The sequence below is a fragment of the Giraffa tippelskirchi genome, chromosome 8, assembly GCF_054371585.1.
Source record: "Giraffa tippelskirchi isolate mGirTip1 chromosome 8, T2T-mGirTip1v1.2.pri, whole genome shotgun sequence".
Lineage (NCBI taxonomy): Eukaryota > Metazoa > Chordata > Mammalia > Artiodactyla > Giraffidae > Giraffa > Giraffa tippelskirchi.
Window position 1 is genome coordinate 17679735 of NC_137282.1, and position 16135 is coordinate 17695869.

At 39.4% G+C, this 16135-nt stretch overlaps 1 protein-coding gene and 1 pseudogene across 1 annotated transcript in view; one reads left to right on the plus strand and one right to left on the minus strand.

The window, feature by feature from the left end:
- Positions 1–513: 513 nt before the first annotated feature.
- Positions 514–16135, plus strand: part of TEX15 (testis expressed 15, meiosis and synapsis associated) — a 66850-nt gene continuing 51228 nt past the window's right edge. Inside the window, 1 exon segment of the mRNA XM_081523501.1 lies at positions 514–801. Coding sequence (XP_081379627.1) covers positions 736–801 — 66 coding nt within the window. The 5' untranslated portion in view covers positions 514–735.
- Positions 3734–7648, minus strand: LOC145517058 (ATP synthase peripheral stalk subunit d, mitochondrial pseudogene; annotated as a pseudogene).

Below are 16135 nucleotides of genomic sequence, written 5' to 3' on the forward strand. Positions count from 1 at the left end.
GCGATGCAGGAGACCCAGGTTCAGTCTCTGGGTCAGAAAGATCCCCTGGAGAAGAGAGTGGCAACCCATTAGAGAATATGTAGCATGGACCCATACTAATGTATGGATTAGTAACATGTAGCTACTACCATCTAATCAGCGGTATTATCCTGAAATCCAAGCATAAGTTGGTATTTCATAGTAAGGGCATAAATAGTATTATCTTGAAATCAAGGTTTAAATGCCTCTAGAAAGAAATTTAAGAACTGGTTGAGATAATGTAGTAGTTTAGAATCCAAACATCAAGCCTGGACTTGAAAACCAACTTCACAGTTGGGTAACCTTAGACGTTATTTTAACTTTCCAAGTCTCTGTTTTCTCATCAGGAAAATGAGAATAATACTACAACCAGTGAAAATGACATGAGATACTGTGTATAAAATACCTACACAGAGCACAGCATGTGTCACAACTGTTCACAGTGACTGTTAACTAAAATTATGACATAAAACCAGCGATGTTATTTAGTATTTTGTGCTGTTTGTAAAAATCCAAGGGCCAGCTCATCTGTTGTCACGGTGTTGTTTCCCCTACTAGGTGGCTAGTGGTGAGCTGGTTCTGTAAAGCCGGTGAGAATGTACTGAAGGGGAGAGAGAGACTTAGTGGGGAAAGACGAGTGAGGGAGGAGAAGAGACTGCGAGGGTGTAAGAGAGAAGACACTGAGACATGCAGAACATCAACCCCTCTTCTCCCTAAATGAGGCCGAGTAAAAGACAAGCAGAGACCAGAAGGAAAAAAGTGAACGAAGAGGACAATGAAGAGGTGACTTTGGAAGGAGTTTCTGACTGTAATTCTCTACGTATCTCTGCCTTTTTTTGTAGATACTCCTTTGTCATTTTTCATGTATGAACTGAGTCTTGATCATAACCATATGATGGTAAATTCCATTGAAGAGTGGTAAGTATTTCAAATAATGGCTTCACTACTGCTATTACTTATAATACTGTATCTACTTTTTTGAACCCACTTGGGTAAGCTCTTCTACTTTACAATTCATATATATAATTGGCATTAAAAAAAGATACCTGAAATTGGAACACTTTAAAGTATATACACATTTATCTTTTGCAGTAAATATTTATTGGGTACTTATTTTGTAAGGAACTATGGTTGGTGCTGGAGATAGAAAAATGGGTAAATTATAGTCCAGTGGCGAAGACTGGCCCATGCAAAAGTGACTTTAATTTAGCAAAGGTATTACATTTTTTAATAAGTTGGGAAGTCAGGCCAGTATGCAAATATTGCTTAGCAGATATGTGGTATTCAAGGTTTGGAATTGACTTTTGAATCAGAACATAAGCAGAATAAGAAATTTAGTTCTTTTGCGTCCAGATTTTTTCCATTTTTACATATTTTTAATCAAAAGTGGTATTGCCACATTTCATCACCTACATATTAATCAGATGGGTTTTAAGTGATATTTAGTTGATTCTAAAAACAAAACATCTCAGATGATGGAAATTGAACCAACTGTTGACATTTAAAAACTAAAAAAGTGCCATAATCATAGACAGAAATACTCGAGGCAAATAAATTTTCTAAGTCACTTGAAAGTTGGAGGAGGGATCTGGGATATTTAACTCATGAAGCTATCAAACTTTAATGGCTTTGGCTTGCATACAGTGTACAATTTCTTGCATATATATGGAACTACAGAGAAGATGAAATTAAGTGGTAGAGAGAAGGGAAGGCACAGTTTATAATACAGCCTTAAGCCTTCCTGAAGCACAGAGAACAGTAAAGCTTAGGAACAGATATTCGGTGAGTGGCAGGATCGGGACAAGAAAGCCTTGTCTGCTGATCTCTTGTTTCATGCTCAGTGGCTCAGCTGTGTCTGACTCTTTGCACCCCGTGAACTGTAGCCTGCCAGGCTCCTCTGTCCATGGGATTTTCCAGGCAGGAATACTGGACTGGGTAGCCATTCCCTTCTCCAGGGGATCTTCCCAACCCAGGGATCAAACCTTCGTCTCCTGCATCTCCTGCATTGGCAGACGTATTCTTTACCGCTGAGCCATTGGGGAAGCCCCTGATCCCTTGTATATTATGTCATAAATACTGGTGAATAAAAATTCTTTTTCAAACCAGTTTCATAAGATTTAGAAGGAAAGTGAGCAGTTGGTTTAAATCACAAGAGTGTGAACTGTCTAGCCAGGTGACTCTTAGCTTTCTGTAACTGGGGCTGGCAATTTAGATTTTTTTCCTCATATTTTAACTGGTAACAGTGATTAGTTCTGGACTTCTTTGCATTGGGGAAAAATAGCTTTTTCAATCCTGGTAAAGTCTTCAAAACAAATCTGAGAGCTTCTCTCAGATTTTTACCTGTTAACATTCTATAGTATGTTTATTAAGGTCACTCCAAGGTAATAAGATTTTATTCTCTAAGTAGTTCAAGGTAGTAATGTTTTACTGTACATTTCTAGGAGTTTAAAGATATAGTGCATTTTAATGCCTGATACTTTAGTTTGATAAGAGCGTGCTTTCTGGGGAAGTGGCTGGTACGGGCACTGATTTCAGTAGTACACAATTCTGTTTGTCTAAATCTTTTAAAACTAGTAAAACAAGTGTCAGACAAGCAGAGCTGGGACAAACAAGCAGAGCTATTCTCTTGGGAGTTTTTGGCTTTTTTTCCTTTTAATCATCCTTGTTATTTTCTCTAATGAGTCCAGGTAGCTACTAGAATTACTATGTAGTTGTTTTAAGCTCCTCTTGATTTAGAATAATGCCCTCTGGGGAAGTAGGACTCAGCAGATGGCCCCTGTTTGCCAAAAGGATTTGATGATCTCCACATGGTGCCCTTTCTGAAAGATTGAGATTTGGCAGTGACAAAGTAAATATGATGCTGCTGCTGCTGCGGCTGCTGCTAAGTCGCTTCAGTCATGTCCGACTCTGTGCAACCCCATAGACGGCAGTCCACCAGGCTCCCCCGTCCCTGGGGTTCTCCAGGTGAGAGTACTGGAGTGGTGTGCCATTGCCTTCTCCGAAATAACGATGAGTGAAAATAAATGAGAAGATAGTCCTAATGGCCATTTTTAAGAAAATTAAAAGCAAAATAAAACTATTCTTGAACCTCATTTGCTGTTTTATTTCCAATTGGGTGTTAACTTTATATGAAGAGGATGGAGACATTATAGAAAACATTTTTGTTTCCATAACTTCTACCTTCCCAGGTGGTGCTAGTAGTATAGAACTTGCTTGCCAGTGCAGGAGAATTTAGAGACACAGGTTCAATCCCTGGGTTGGAAACATATCCTGTAGGAGAGCACAGCAACCCACTCCGGTATTCTTGCCTGGGGAATCCCATGGACAGAGGAGCCTGGTGGTCTATGGTCCATAGGTTCACAAAGAGTTGGATACGACTGAGCGACTTAGCACACCTTCTGTGTATAAGACTGAGGGGCAGTTTAACAAACACAACTTTATGATGAACATTCTGTATTTAGGCATTCCACATGTCCTGCTCTCCTCCCAAGCTCTAAGTCAGCCTTTGCTAAACCTCAGGTTGAAGAAGAACTTAAGAGAGAATTAAGAATAGAACTTTCTAAGTTACTACAATGAAATCGGGCTTTCTTTAAATATATGTGTTCACAAGGTGTTGACATTAAACCTTTTTTGGGGGGCCCGTATATAGTTATTTTTAATGTCCAGAATTTGCAATTCAAGGGCCAGGGGCCAGAGCTTTCTCCTAGACTCAGGCTTATAAATTTTCAATAGGCTTTAGAGGCCAGTAGGGATACTTCTTGTCTAATTTGGTTTCTGGAAAGACTTCATTCAAAATCCTCAGTGGTTGTCTGATCAAATGGAATTAATGTTCTTCATCTTCTCCAGCTCTTTCTCATGTTCTTCGATCCTGGTCTTTGAGAGAGACAAAAACTCAGCACAGTTTTTCACGTCTTCTTTTTCTTGAGCGTCCACCTGGGCAGTATATTTATTTTCTGGTTCAGAACCTTCAGAGCTTTAAGCTTCTCAGAGTCGTCTACCAACCCAGCCTTGGCCACGTTGGCCTTATAGTAAGCCTAGTCAGTGGCAGGTGGCTTCTCAGGCACAGGAGTCTGCCTGGAGGTGAGAGTCCCACCCCAGGACTTCAGGGAGTTAGTCGTGGTCTTCTGCTTTCAGGATATGATCTCCCCCCAAACTATCCAGTCAGTGGTTTTTAGAGCAAGTTTCTGCCTAGCCACCTTGAGATCTTCGTGACAAACAGACCCTAGTCAAGGAGCCCAAGTCTTTTCACTGCCGCTTTCTGTTGCCAGGAGGACCTGGGGCTGGACTCCGACCTGGTGCGCCCTGCCTTCAGGCGCACTCCCAGCCTTCACACCCCTTCTTTCCTCCTAGGCTTGTCCCCTATTGCTGAGACAGTCTTCTCACTAGTGGGCTTCTCCGGCCAAGGACATTAAACCTTTTGAACAACCTCTAGAAATATCTACCGAAACATGTGACATGTAATCATGGTTTCATGGATGTTGAATTTTGAATTAATTAAGAAATGATCTGATTTTCGGCCAGATGCTTGTGCTCAGGTGGCGCTAATGGTAAAGAACCTGCTTGCAAATGCGGGAGACACAAGAGACGTGGGTTCTATCCCTGGGTTGGGAAGATCCCCTGGAAGAGGGCATGGCAATTCACTCCAGTCTTCTTGCCTGGAGAAACCTGTGGACTGAGGAGCCTGCGGGGCTACAGTCCATAGGGTTGCAGAGAGTTGGGCATGACCGAAGCGACTTAGCACGTACACTCCTGCCCATATTAATGGGCAAATAAAGGTCCATAACCTTCTTTAGGTGAAAGAAGAGAATTATTTAACAGATGGTTAATAATGGGTTCAATCCCTGGGTCGGGAAGATCCCCTGGAGAAGGAAATGGCAACCCACTCCAGTATTCTTGCCTGGAGAACCCCATGGATGGAGGAGCCTGGTAGGCTACAGTCCACTGGGTCACCAAGAGTCGGACACAACTGAGCGACTTCACTTTCACTTTCACTTTTAATGATAGCAACTTAGAGGCATTCTCTGCCCATCAACAAAATTTGGTTTCAAGCTTCCCAGACCATGAAACCAATGTATTGTTTGACTTTCTCTCAAATCCCCCCTCCCCAATTCAAGAGACATTTATTGAAAATCTGTTTGTATAAAATTAGGTGTTAACCTTACATATTATATTTTTAACATATCTGTATGTTAACATTATATATTTCTTTCATCTGAGATTTTTCCTTCCCATCATACAGACCGTAATCCTTTGCTCTCTAATGATCAGTGCTACCTGATGTATTGGAAATCTTGTAAAAATCCTCCAGTATTCGTATTTTCCCTCTTAGTGTTCTATTTGTTCATTGTGATGTCAAAAGGAATGTATCCTTCTGGTTTTCTGTCGTCATCCTCTTCCTTTCCATGGGCCTGGATCTTTTTGCTCTTGGCCTCCTCGGTGTAATGCTTCATTCCCACTTGGGAACACATTACCAGAAGCTGACACTGTTCTGGAATTGCACACACTCTCTTAACCTTTTTAACCACAGGCTTTTTTCCATACCTCCAATTTCATCTATGCCCTAGTACTCTTAGCTTCACCATCATCTCTGTCCCTTTCACCATTGTATTTTTAATCTTTTGGCATACTTTTTATCATTATAGAAGCTGGATTTGTCCATGGTCACTCATTTTATTAATAATTTTTCTAACATTGTAGATTTCCTTTCCCCTGAAATGCCTAGTAGTGCTAGAGTGTCATAATTAATTCTACTATAACAAGTTACATTTTTTATATTATGTTCTCAGGGATCTAGTCTTGTTTTTTTAAAAATAACCATTTGTGTTGGCACTATTTAATAAATAAACCATCTCTTTCTTAACAATTTGACAAGATACCTATATGTATTAAATTTTCATGTGTGCTAAGTCGCTTCAGTCGTGTCTGACTCTTTGCAACCCTATGGACTGTTGCCTGCCAGGCTCTTTGTCCATGGCAAGAATAATGGAGTGGGTTGCCATTTCCTCCTCCAGCGAATCTTCCCAATCCAGGGATTGAACCTGTGTCTCTTACGTCTCCTTGTATTGGCAGGCGGGTTCTTTACCAGTAGCGCCACCTGAGAAGTCCTAAATTTTCATAGATACTTTGATTTATTTCTGATTCTCTTCTGATTCTGCTATTTATGTACGTCCTGAGCCAATACTTTATTTTTTGGTCATAGTAACATTATAACAAATTTTAATAACAGTTAAGGATATTGGCTATTCTCAGGCACTTATTCTTCTACATGAGTTTTCCAATCATTTTTTTCTAACTGGAAATTTTTTTTTACAGGGATTCATAAAAGAATTGTAGTAAATTTGTGTCTTAAGTCTTAGCAGAAGTATTATTTTTAAGATTTTTTTTTGGCTTTTACAAAAAAACAGTTTTTGTCTTTTGTTCATTTTCTCTATTATAAGTTTGTTTGCTTTCTCTTATTTTAAATGAGACTTAATGGAGAATGAGTTAAAAGTTAAGAACTCTGTAAAGTGAAGTCGCTCAGTTGTGTCCGACTCTTTGCGACCCCATGGACTGTAGCCTACCAGGCTCCTCCGTCCATGGGATTCTCCAGACAAGAATACTGGAGTGGGTTGCCATTTCCTTCTCCAAAGAGAACACACTACTCAGGAGATTGGGAGAGAGGGGAATTAACACAGCACAATGGTAGCAGTTCTTGAAAAAGTAGATGTCACACTGTTTACAAATCAATGAGTGAGACTTTTCACCAAACCAATTATTCCTCTATCCTGATAGCCTAGAAATTAAAACATGCATATGTAACTTAAGTCTGAAGTTAATCAGTATGTTTATCCTTCTATGTAATATAGGACTATAGAACATTCTTAACTCTATCCCTCTGAACTTAATATGTTAGAAAATAAAATATAAAAGTAGAACGTGAAAAGGAAATTTCCAGTAACTCACGGTATAATTAGTGTTTAACTTTTGTTACATTATCTGCCAGGTTTTTTTTCCTTGCTGAATTTACATTGTGACCCATGGTATTTCCATCTAATAGAAACAAGCCAGTCCTGCTTAAAGTGTCCCAGACTGTCTCCTCATGCATTCTTTTTAGTGAAGAATTGTGTGACAACCCAGACCTTGAGTTTAAAGTCACACATTTACATTGAAAAGCTGTTACTGTGTGCAGTTCTTAGAGTGGGCAGATAGGAATATGGCAAGAAGAGTTCCTTTCCGGGTAAATTGTAGTGAGAAAAGATTTTTTTAAACTTTGTTCATGCTTCTTCGTCTAATCCCTGTTTCTTCAAGATTTTGTTACTTAAATAAATGCACTTACCGCTGAACGCTTTTCTTTTACATCCTAGCTTATAGTTGCTATTCTTTTGGCTTAATTTTCTTCCATATACAAAATATTACTACTTTCTATTTAGCATTAAGTGAACTAGACAATTCCAAAAGACAAACATTGCTTATAAAAAATGTCAAGTGTATTACAAAAACTAAATGATACGTATAGCCAAATAGCAAAAGGACCTGAACATTTATATAACAATAACAGTCACCACCACAACAAAAACAAACTTTCCCCCCATAATCTCAGGATGTTACCTGGATCTGTGAGAACTCCTTGACATATGATAACAAAATTCATGTTTTTCCATCAAAGTGAATACTCTGCCTCTTTCTGAAAAATGTTATACTGTTCTTCCTAGATGGTCTGATTCTTATGAAAGTTGTCCCCATATTAATCGCATAACCTTATATCTTATTTTTTTAATTGAAGTATAATTGATTTATAGTATTGTGTACAGCAATAGTACATAGGTCTATAGCATAGTGATTGAGTATTTTTGCATATTAAATTCCATAATATGTTATTACAAGTTAATGGGTATAATTTCCTGTTCTATACATTATATCCTTGTTGCTTATCTATTTTTATATGTCAGTTCAGTTCAGTTGCTCAGTTGTGTCCAACTCTTTGCGACCCCATGGACTGCAGCATGCCAGGCCTCCCTGTCCATTGCTAACTCCCAGAGTTTACACAAACTCATGTCCATTGAGTCGGTGATGCCATCCAACCATCTCATCCTCTGTCGTCCCCTTCTCCTCTTACCTTCAATTGTTCCCAGCATCAGGGTCTTTTCATATGGGTCAGTTCTTCACATCAGGTGGCCAAAGTATTGGAGTTCCAGCTTCAGCATCAGTCCTTCCAATGAATATTCAGGACTGATTTCCTTTAGGATGAGCTGGTTGGATTTCCTTGCAGTCCAAGGGACTCTCAAGAGTCTTCTCCAACACCACAGTTCAAAAGCATCAATTTTTCTGCACTCAGCTTTCTTTATGGTCCAACGTGACTACTGGAAAAAACATAGCTTTGACTAGATGGACCTTTGTCATCTAAGTAGTGTCTCAGCTTTTTAATATGCTATCTAGGTTGGTCATAGCTTTTCTTCCAAGGAGCAAACGTCTTTAATTTTCAAGGCTGCAGTCACCATTTGCAGTAATTTTGGAGCCCAAGAAAATAGTCTTGTCACTGTTTCCACTGTTTCCCCATCTATTTTCCATGAAATGATGGGATGGGATGCCATGATCTTAGTTTCCTGAATGTTGAGCTTTAAGCCAACTTTTTCACTCTCCTCTTTCACTTTCATCAAGAGGCTCTTTAGTTCTTCACTTTCTGCCATAAGGGTGGTGTCATCTGCATATCTGAGGTTATTGAAATTTCTCCTGGAAGTCTTGATTCCAGTTTGTATTCATCCAGCCCAGCGTTTCTCATGATGTACTCTGCATATAAGTTAAATAAGCAGGGTGACAATACACAGCCTTGATGTACTCCTTTCCCTATTTGGAACCAGTCTGTTCTTCCATGTCCAGTTCTAACTGTTGCTTCCTGACCTGCATACAGGTTTCTCAAGAGGCAGATTAGGTGGTCTGGTATTCCCATCTCTTTCAGAATTTCCCACAGTTTGTTGTGGTCTACACAATCAAAGGCTTTGGCATAGTCAGTAAAGCAGAAGTAGATATTTTTTCTGGAACTCTCTTGCTTTTTTAATGATCCAACGGATGTTGGCAATTTGATCTCTGGTTCCTCTGCCTTTTCTAAATCCAGCTTGAACATCTGGAAGTTCTTGGGTAATGTACTGTTGAACTAGCGTGTGAGATGAGTGCAATTGTGTGGTAGTTTGAACATTCTTTGGCATTGCCTTTCTTTGGGATTGGAATGAAAACTGACCTTTTCCAGTCCTGTGGCCACTGCTGAGTTTTCCAAATTTGCTGGCATATTGAGTGCAGCACTTTCACAGCATCATCTTTCCGGATTTGAAATAGCTCAACTGCAATTCCATCACCTCCACTAGCTTTGTTCGTGTGATGCTTCCTACGGCCCATTTGACCTCACATTCCAGGATATCTGTCTCTACGTGAGTGATCACACCATCGTGATTATCTGGGTCATGAAGATCTTTTTCGTATAGTTCTTCTGTGTATTCTTGCCACCTCTTCTTAATATCTTCTGCTTCTGTTATGTCCATACTATTTCTGTCCTTTATTGTGCCCATCTTCGCATGAAAAGTTCCCTTGGTGTCTGTAATTTTCTTGAAGAGATCTCTAGACTTTCCCATTCTATTGTTTTCCTCTATTTCTTTGCATTGATCGCTGAGGACAGCTTTCTTATCTCTCCTTGCTATTCTTTGGAACTCTGCATTCAAATGGGTATATCTTTCCTTTTCTCCTTTGCCTTTCACTTCTCTTCTATTCATAGCTATTTGTAAGGCATCCTCAGACAACCATTTTGCCTTTTTGCATTTATTTTTCTTGGGGATGGTCTTGATCCCTTCCTCCTGTACAATATCATGAACCTCCATCCATAGTTCTTTAGGCACTCTGTCTATCAGATCTAATCCCTTTAATCTATTTGTCACTTCCACTGTATAATGGTAAGGGATTTGATTTAGGTCATACCTGAATGGTCTAGCGGTTTTCCCTACTTTCTTCAATTTAAGTCTGAATTTGGCAACAAGGAGTTCATGGTCTGAGCCACAGTCAGCTCCCGGTCTTGTTTTTGCTGCCTGTATAGAGCTTCTCCATCTTTGGCTACAAAGAATATAATCAATCTGATTTCGGTATTGGCCATCTGGTGATGTCCATGTGTAGAGTCTTCTCTTGTGTTGTTGGAGTAGGGTGTTTGCTATGACCCGTGCATTCTCTTGGAAAAGCTCTGTTAGCCTTTGCCCTGCTTCATTCTGTACTCCAAGGCCAAATTTGCCTGTTACTCCGGGTATTTCTTGACTCCCTACTTTTGCATTCCAGTCTCCTATAACGAAAAGGACATCTTTTTTGGGTGTTAGTTCTAAAAGGTCTTGTAGGTCTTCATAGAACTGTTCAACTTCAGCTTCTTCAGCAGTACTGGTTGGAGCATAGACTTGGATTACTGTGATATTGAAAGATTTGCCTTGGAAATGAATAGAGATCATTCTGTCGTTTTTGAGATTGCATCCAAGTACTGCATTTCGGACTCTTTGTTGCATTTCACACTCTTTTGTTGACTATGATGGCTACTCCATTTCTTCTAAGGGATTCTTGCCCACAGTAGTAGATAGAATGGTCATCTGAGTCAAATTCACTCATTCCAGACCATTTTAGTTCGCTGATTCCTAAAATGTCAGTGTTTACTCTTGCCATCTCCTGTTTGACCACTTCCAATTTGCCTTAATCCCTGGACCTAACATTCCAGGTTCCTATGCAATATTGCTCTTTACCGTATTGGACTTAATTCCATCACCAGTCACATCCACAACTGGGTGATGTTTTTGCTTTGGCTCCGTCTCTTCATTCTTTCTGGAGTTATTTCTCCACTGATCTCCAGTAGCATATTGGGCACCTATGGACCTGGGGAGTTCATTTTCCAGTGTCCTATCTTTTTGCCTTTTCGTACTGTCCATGGGGTTCTCAAGGCAAGAATACTGAAGTGGTTTGCCATTCTCTTATATGTAGTAGTTTGTTAATCCCATACCCCTAATTTTTCCCTTCTCCATTCCCTGCCCGTTTCCCTCTCCCCTTTTGTAACCACAAGTTTGTTTTCTATATCTGTGAGTCTTATTTCTGTTTTGTATACACATTCATGTGTATTTTTATCAAAATATGAGCTATAAACACTTGTTAACTTTTGCTTGTAATCAAATTAATACATGCGATTATTTACAAAGTCACAGGGCTGAAAGTGTATACTGAAAAGCAGTTGTCCCTTGTCCCAGTCTCTTCTGTTGCTAGTTTTACTTCCTAGGGGCAGCCAGCTTCAACTCTCAGAGTTACTCTCCTGGCTGTTCTCCACACTTAGAGATAACATGGGTTTAGTAGTATTTCTTGACTTAATCAATTATGGAAATTATCCACTGATGATTGGAATCATGCTTTAATCTTTGTAACTTGATTTGACATTTTGTTTCATATGACTGTGGTTCATTCCTTTTCACTCATGTGTTGTTATTTCCTGATATATATTCTGCAACATATTTATCTGCTGGTTGGTGATAAGCCATTTTAGTTGTTCAGTGACAGTGCTGCTTTGAACGTTCGTCTACTTGCCTCTAGGTAGACTATGCAAGAGCTTCTCTAGGGCAGTGGTTCTCAGCGATTTTGGTTAGAATCTGCTAACATAATTAATACCATAGATTCCCTACTGATATGAAATATCAACATTAACATGTTCAAAGTCATAGGATTTTGGGGGGCTTTTTCCTGACCGCAGTGTCCATTGTTTATTTTTGAGTCAGTGGCACAGTTTCAAGTTGCATATTATTCATCTTCCCCTTTCTTATTAATAGAACCTGGATTTAATTGAGTAGTTGTGTACCAAGCTAATTATAATTGCTGTAACTATTAACTAAATTTTAATATTCAGTAGTGCCATTTTTCCTCCTCCAATCATTTCTCAGAATTTCCTTGATCATTCTGTTTCTTCTTCGATATAGACTTTAGTATTATTTTTGTCACCTTCAAGATTGAATCCACTTTAAGACTGAATCAACTGTAAAGGCTTAATATGAGAAGATTTTTTGCATATTCAATATAATAAGTACTCCTTCTCAAAAATAAGGTGTGAAGATATTCTTCTTTTAAGCAAAAATTTTATAACCCTCAGAGTTTTTTTTCTCTACAAGTCTTCATATCAGCCCAGGCCATTTTTAAGTTTATTCTTAGATATGTTTTTTTGTATCTATAGGGAGGTAGTGAAGGGAGTCTTCACTAAGAGTGAAGGAAGTCTTCCAATTTTTTAGAGGATATACATTTACAAAGATAAGATTTAAAAGATGATAAAGGTAGAAACTGATAAATCTCCCTCCTCCCCATTCCTAAATCTTCTAGTGTTCCGTTCTCCACAGGCAGCTGTTTCTCTTGGATAACTTATGCACATTTAACAAGTACTCTTATAGTTCTGTTTTTATTATGGAAAAATGCAAACATATGTGAAAATATTAGAACTAACAGGTGCCTAACAAGGCTTTTGGGTAGTTAACATGCAGGCATCAGTTTCACTGAACGTCAGTTTGCCTAGTTGTTGAGTGCATTCAGTCTGATGCCAGACTGCCTGACTTTGAATTCCAGATTCAACACTTTCTAGCTTTGTGTCCTGGGGAACATAATTTAACTTCTCTGGACTTCTTTTTCTAATTAAAAAAAAGGATATCTCATAGGGATATAATGAGGATTAAATGGATCTGTATCTAAAGCACTAGTAAGTGCTTATGTTATTATTGTCAACGCCGTTTAAAACATTCAGTTCAGTTCAGTTCAGTTCAGTCGCTCAGTCGTGTCCGACTCTTTGCGACCCCATGAACTGCAGCACACCAGGCCTCTCTGTCCATCACCAACTCCCGGAGTCTACCCAAACCCATGTCCATCGAGTCGGTTATGCCATCCAACCATCTCATCCTCTGTCGTCCCCTTCTCTTCCCGCCCCCAATCCTACCCGGCATTAGGGTCTTTTCCAATGAGTCAACCCTTCGCATGAGGTGGCCAAAGTATTGGAGCTTCAGCTTCAACATCAGACCTTCCAATGAACACCCAGGATTGATCTCTTTTAGGATGGATTGATTGGATCTCCTTGCAGTCCAAGGGACTCTCAAGAGTCTTCTCCAACACCACAGTTCAAAAGCATCAATTCTTCGGCGCTCAGCTTTCTTCACCGTCCAACTCTCACATCCATACATGACCACTGGAAAAACCATAGCCTTGACTAGACGGACTTTTGTTGGCAAAGTAATGTCTCTGCTTTTAAATATGCTATCTAGGTTGGCCATAACCTTCCTTCCAAGGAGTAAGCGTCTTTTAATTTCATGGCTGCAATCACCATCAGCAGTGATTTTGGAGCCCAAAAAAATAAAGTCTGACACTGTTTCCACTGTTTCCCCATCTATTTCCCATGAAGTGATGGGACCAGATGCCATGATCTTAGTTTTCTTAACGTTGAGTTTTAAGCCAACTTTTTCACTCTCCTCTTTCACTTTCATCAAGAGGCTCTTTAGTTCTTCTTCACTTTCTGCCATAAGGGTGGTGTCATCCGCATATCTGAGGTGATTGATATTTCTCCCAGCAATCTTGATTCCAGCTTGTGTTTCTTCCAGCCCAGCGTTTCTCATGATGTACTCTGCATATAAGTTAAATAAGCAGGGTGACAATATACAGCCTTGACGGATTCCTTTTCCTATTTGGAACCAGTCTGTTGTTCCATGTCCAGTTCTAACTGTTGCTTCCTGACCTGCATACAGGTTTCTCAAGAGACAGGTCAGATGGTCTGGTATTCCCATCTCTTTCAGAATTTTCCACAGTTTATTGTGATCCACACAGTCAAAGGCTTTGGCATAGTCAATAAAGCAGAAATAGATGTTTTTCTGGAACTCTCTTGCTTTTTCAATGATCCAGCGGATATTGGCAATTTGATCTCTGGTTCCTCTGCCTTTTCTAAAACCAGCTTGAACATCTGGAAGTTCACGGTTCACGTATTGCTGAAGCCTGGCTTGGAAATTTTGAGCATTACTTTACTAGCATGTGAGATGAGTGCAATTGTGTGGTAGTTTGAACATTCTTTGGCATTACCTTTCTTTGGGATTGGAACGAAGACTGACCTCTTCCAGTCCTGTGGCCACTGCTGAGTTTTCCAAATTTGCTGGCATATCGAGTGCAGCACTTTCACAGCATCACCTTTGAGGATTTGAAATAGCTCAACTGGAATTCCATCACCTCCACTAGCTTTGTTCGTAGTGATGCTTTCTAAGGCCCACTTGACTTCACATTCCAGGATGTCTCGCTCTAGGTGAGTGATCACACCATCATGATTATCTGGGTCGTGAAGATCTTTTTTGTACAGTTCTTCTGTGTGTTCTTGCCACCTCTTCTTAATATCTTCTGCTTCTGTTAGGTCCATACCATTTCTGTCCTTTATCGAGCCTATCTTTGCATGAAATGTTCCTTTGGTATCTCTAATTTTCTTGAAGAGATCTCTAGTCTTTCCCAATCTGTTGTTTTCCTCTATTTCTTTGCACTGATCGCTGAGGAAGACTTTCTTATCTCTCCTTGCTATTCTTTGGAACTCTGCATTCAGATGCGAATATCTTTCCTTTTCTCCTTTGCTTTTCGCTTCTCTTCTCTTCCCAGCTATCTGTAAGGCCTCCTCAGACAGCCATTTTGCTTTTTTGCATTTCTTTTCCATGGGAATTTTCTTGATCCCTGTCTCCTGTACCATGTCACGAACCTCTGTCCATAGTTCATCAGGCACTCTGTCTATCAGGTCTAGTCCCTTAAATCTATTTGTCACTTCCACTGTATACTCATAAGGGATTTGATCTAGGTCATACCTGAATGGACTAGTGGTTTTCCCTACTTTCTTCAATTTAAGTCTGAATTTAGCAGTGAATAAAATGTAAATTTGAAAAATCCATAGTATATCATGTAGTGATTTAAAAACCATAAAACACCTTGGAATAAATTCTTTAAAACATGATTGCTGTGGCTGGGACTTCCAAAACTGTATTGAATAAAAATGGCAAGAGTGGGCATTCTTGTCTTGTTCCTGATTTTAGTGGGAGTGCTTTCAGCTTTTCACTGTTGAGTATGATGTTGGTGGTCTTGATGTGGTTCTGTGTTTTAAGTCTTTAGCTGTAGAAGATCTTTTCTGGTAGGTCCCAGTCTTCTTATCAGTGGTTTTTCTGCAGATAGTTATTTTGGTGTGCTTGTGAGAGGAGATGAACCCAGGGTCTTTTTACTCCACCATCTTCAGCACTTCTTTCTTAAGGTTGATCAAAAGTGAAAAAGCACCAATATAAAGGAAAATCTATAATTTTGACTGCATTAAAATTAGATCTTTTTGTTTAAAGAAGTATAATGACAAGTTTTAAAAACATGGGAGAAATTATTTGCGACAAGTATACTTCGTCAAGAGTTAGTCTCTCTTTTCTTACAAATACATTGAATAGAATAAACAGCTTTACATAAAAGTGAGAAAAAACTTAAACAGGCATTTCACAAAGGTGAAAACACAAATGACCAATAAATATACCCAGGAGATGATTGATCTCATCAAAAACCAGAGTAGTGCAAACTAACCACAATGAGATATGTGCACCATATTGACAAGAACTGAAGTTTGCCAATATGAAGTGTCAGTGAGGGTATTGAGCAACTGGAACTCATATACTTCTGGTGATAATAAAAAAATCCAGTATACTAACTGACTGAGAAGTTCAGTTCAGTTCAATCGCTCAGTCGTGTCCAGCTCTTTGAGACCCCATGGACTGCAGCACGCCAGGCTTCCCTGTCCATCACCAACTCCCACAGCTTGCTCAAACTCATGTCCATTGAGTCGGTGATGCCATGCAACCATCTCATCCCTAGACTACACAAAAATTAGTTTTTCTATGGGAGGAAAATGCTGTCAACAAAACTAAAAGACAAAAATGTTGAACACTGATGACAGGCAAAAGTTAATTCCTGTATATATAGAGTCCTCACAAATCATTAACTAAAAGACCATTCTAGCTGAAAAACAAGAGAAAAAGATTGGAACAAGTGATTCAGAGAATAAACAGGATGACTCAATCTCGCTAATAATGAAAGAAATGCAAATTAAAACCACCGAGTA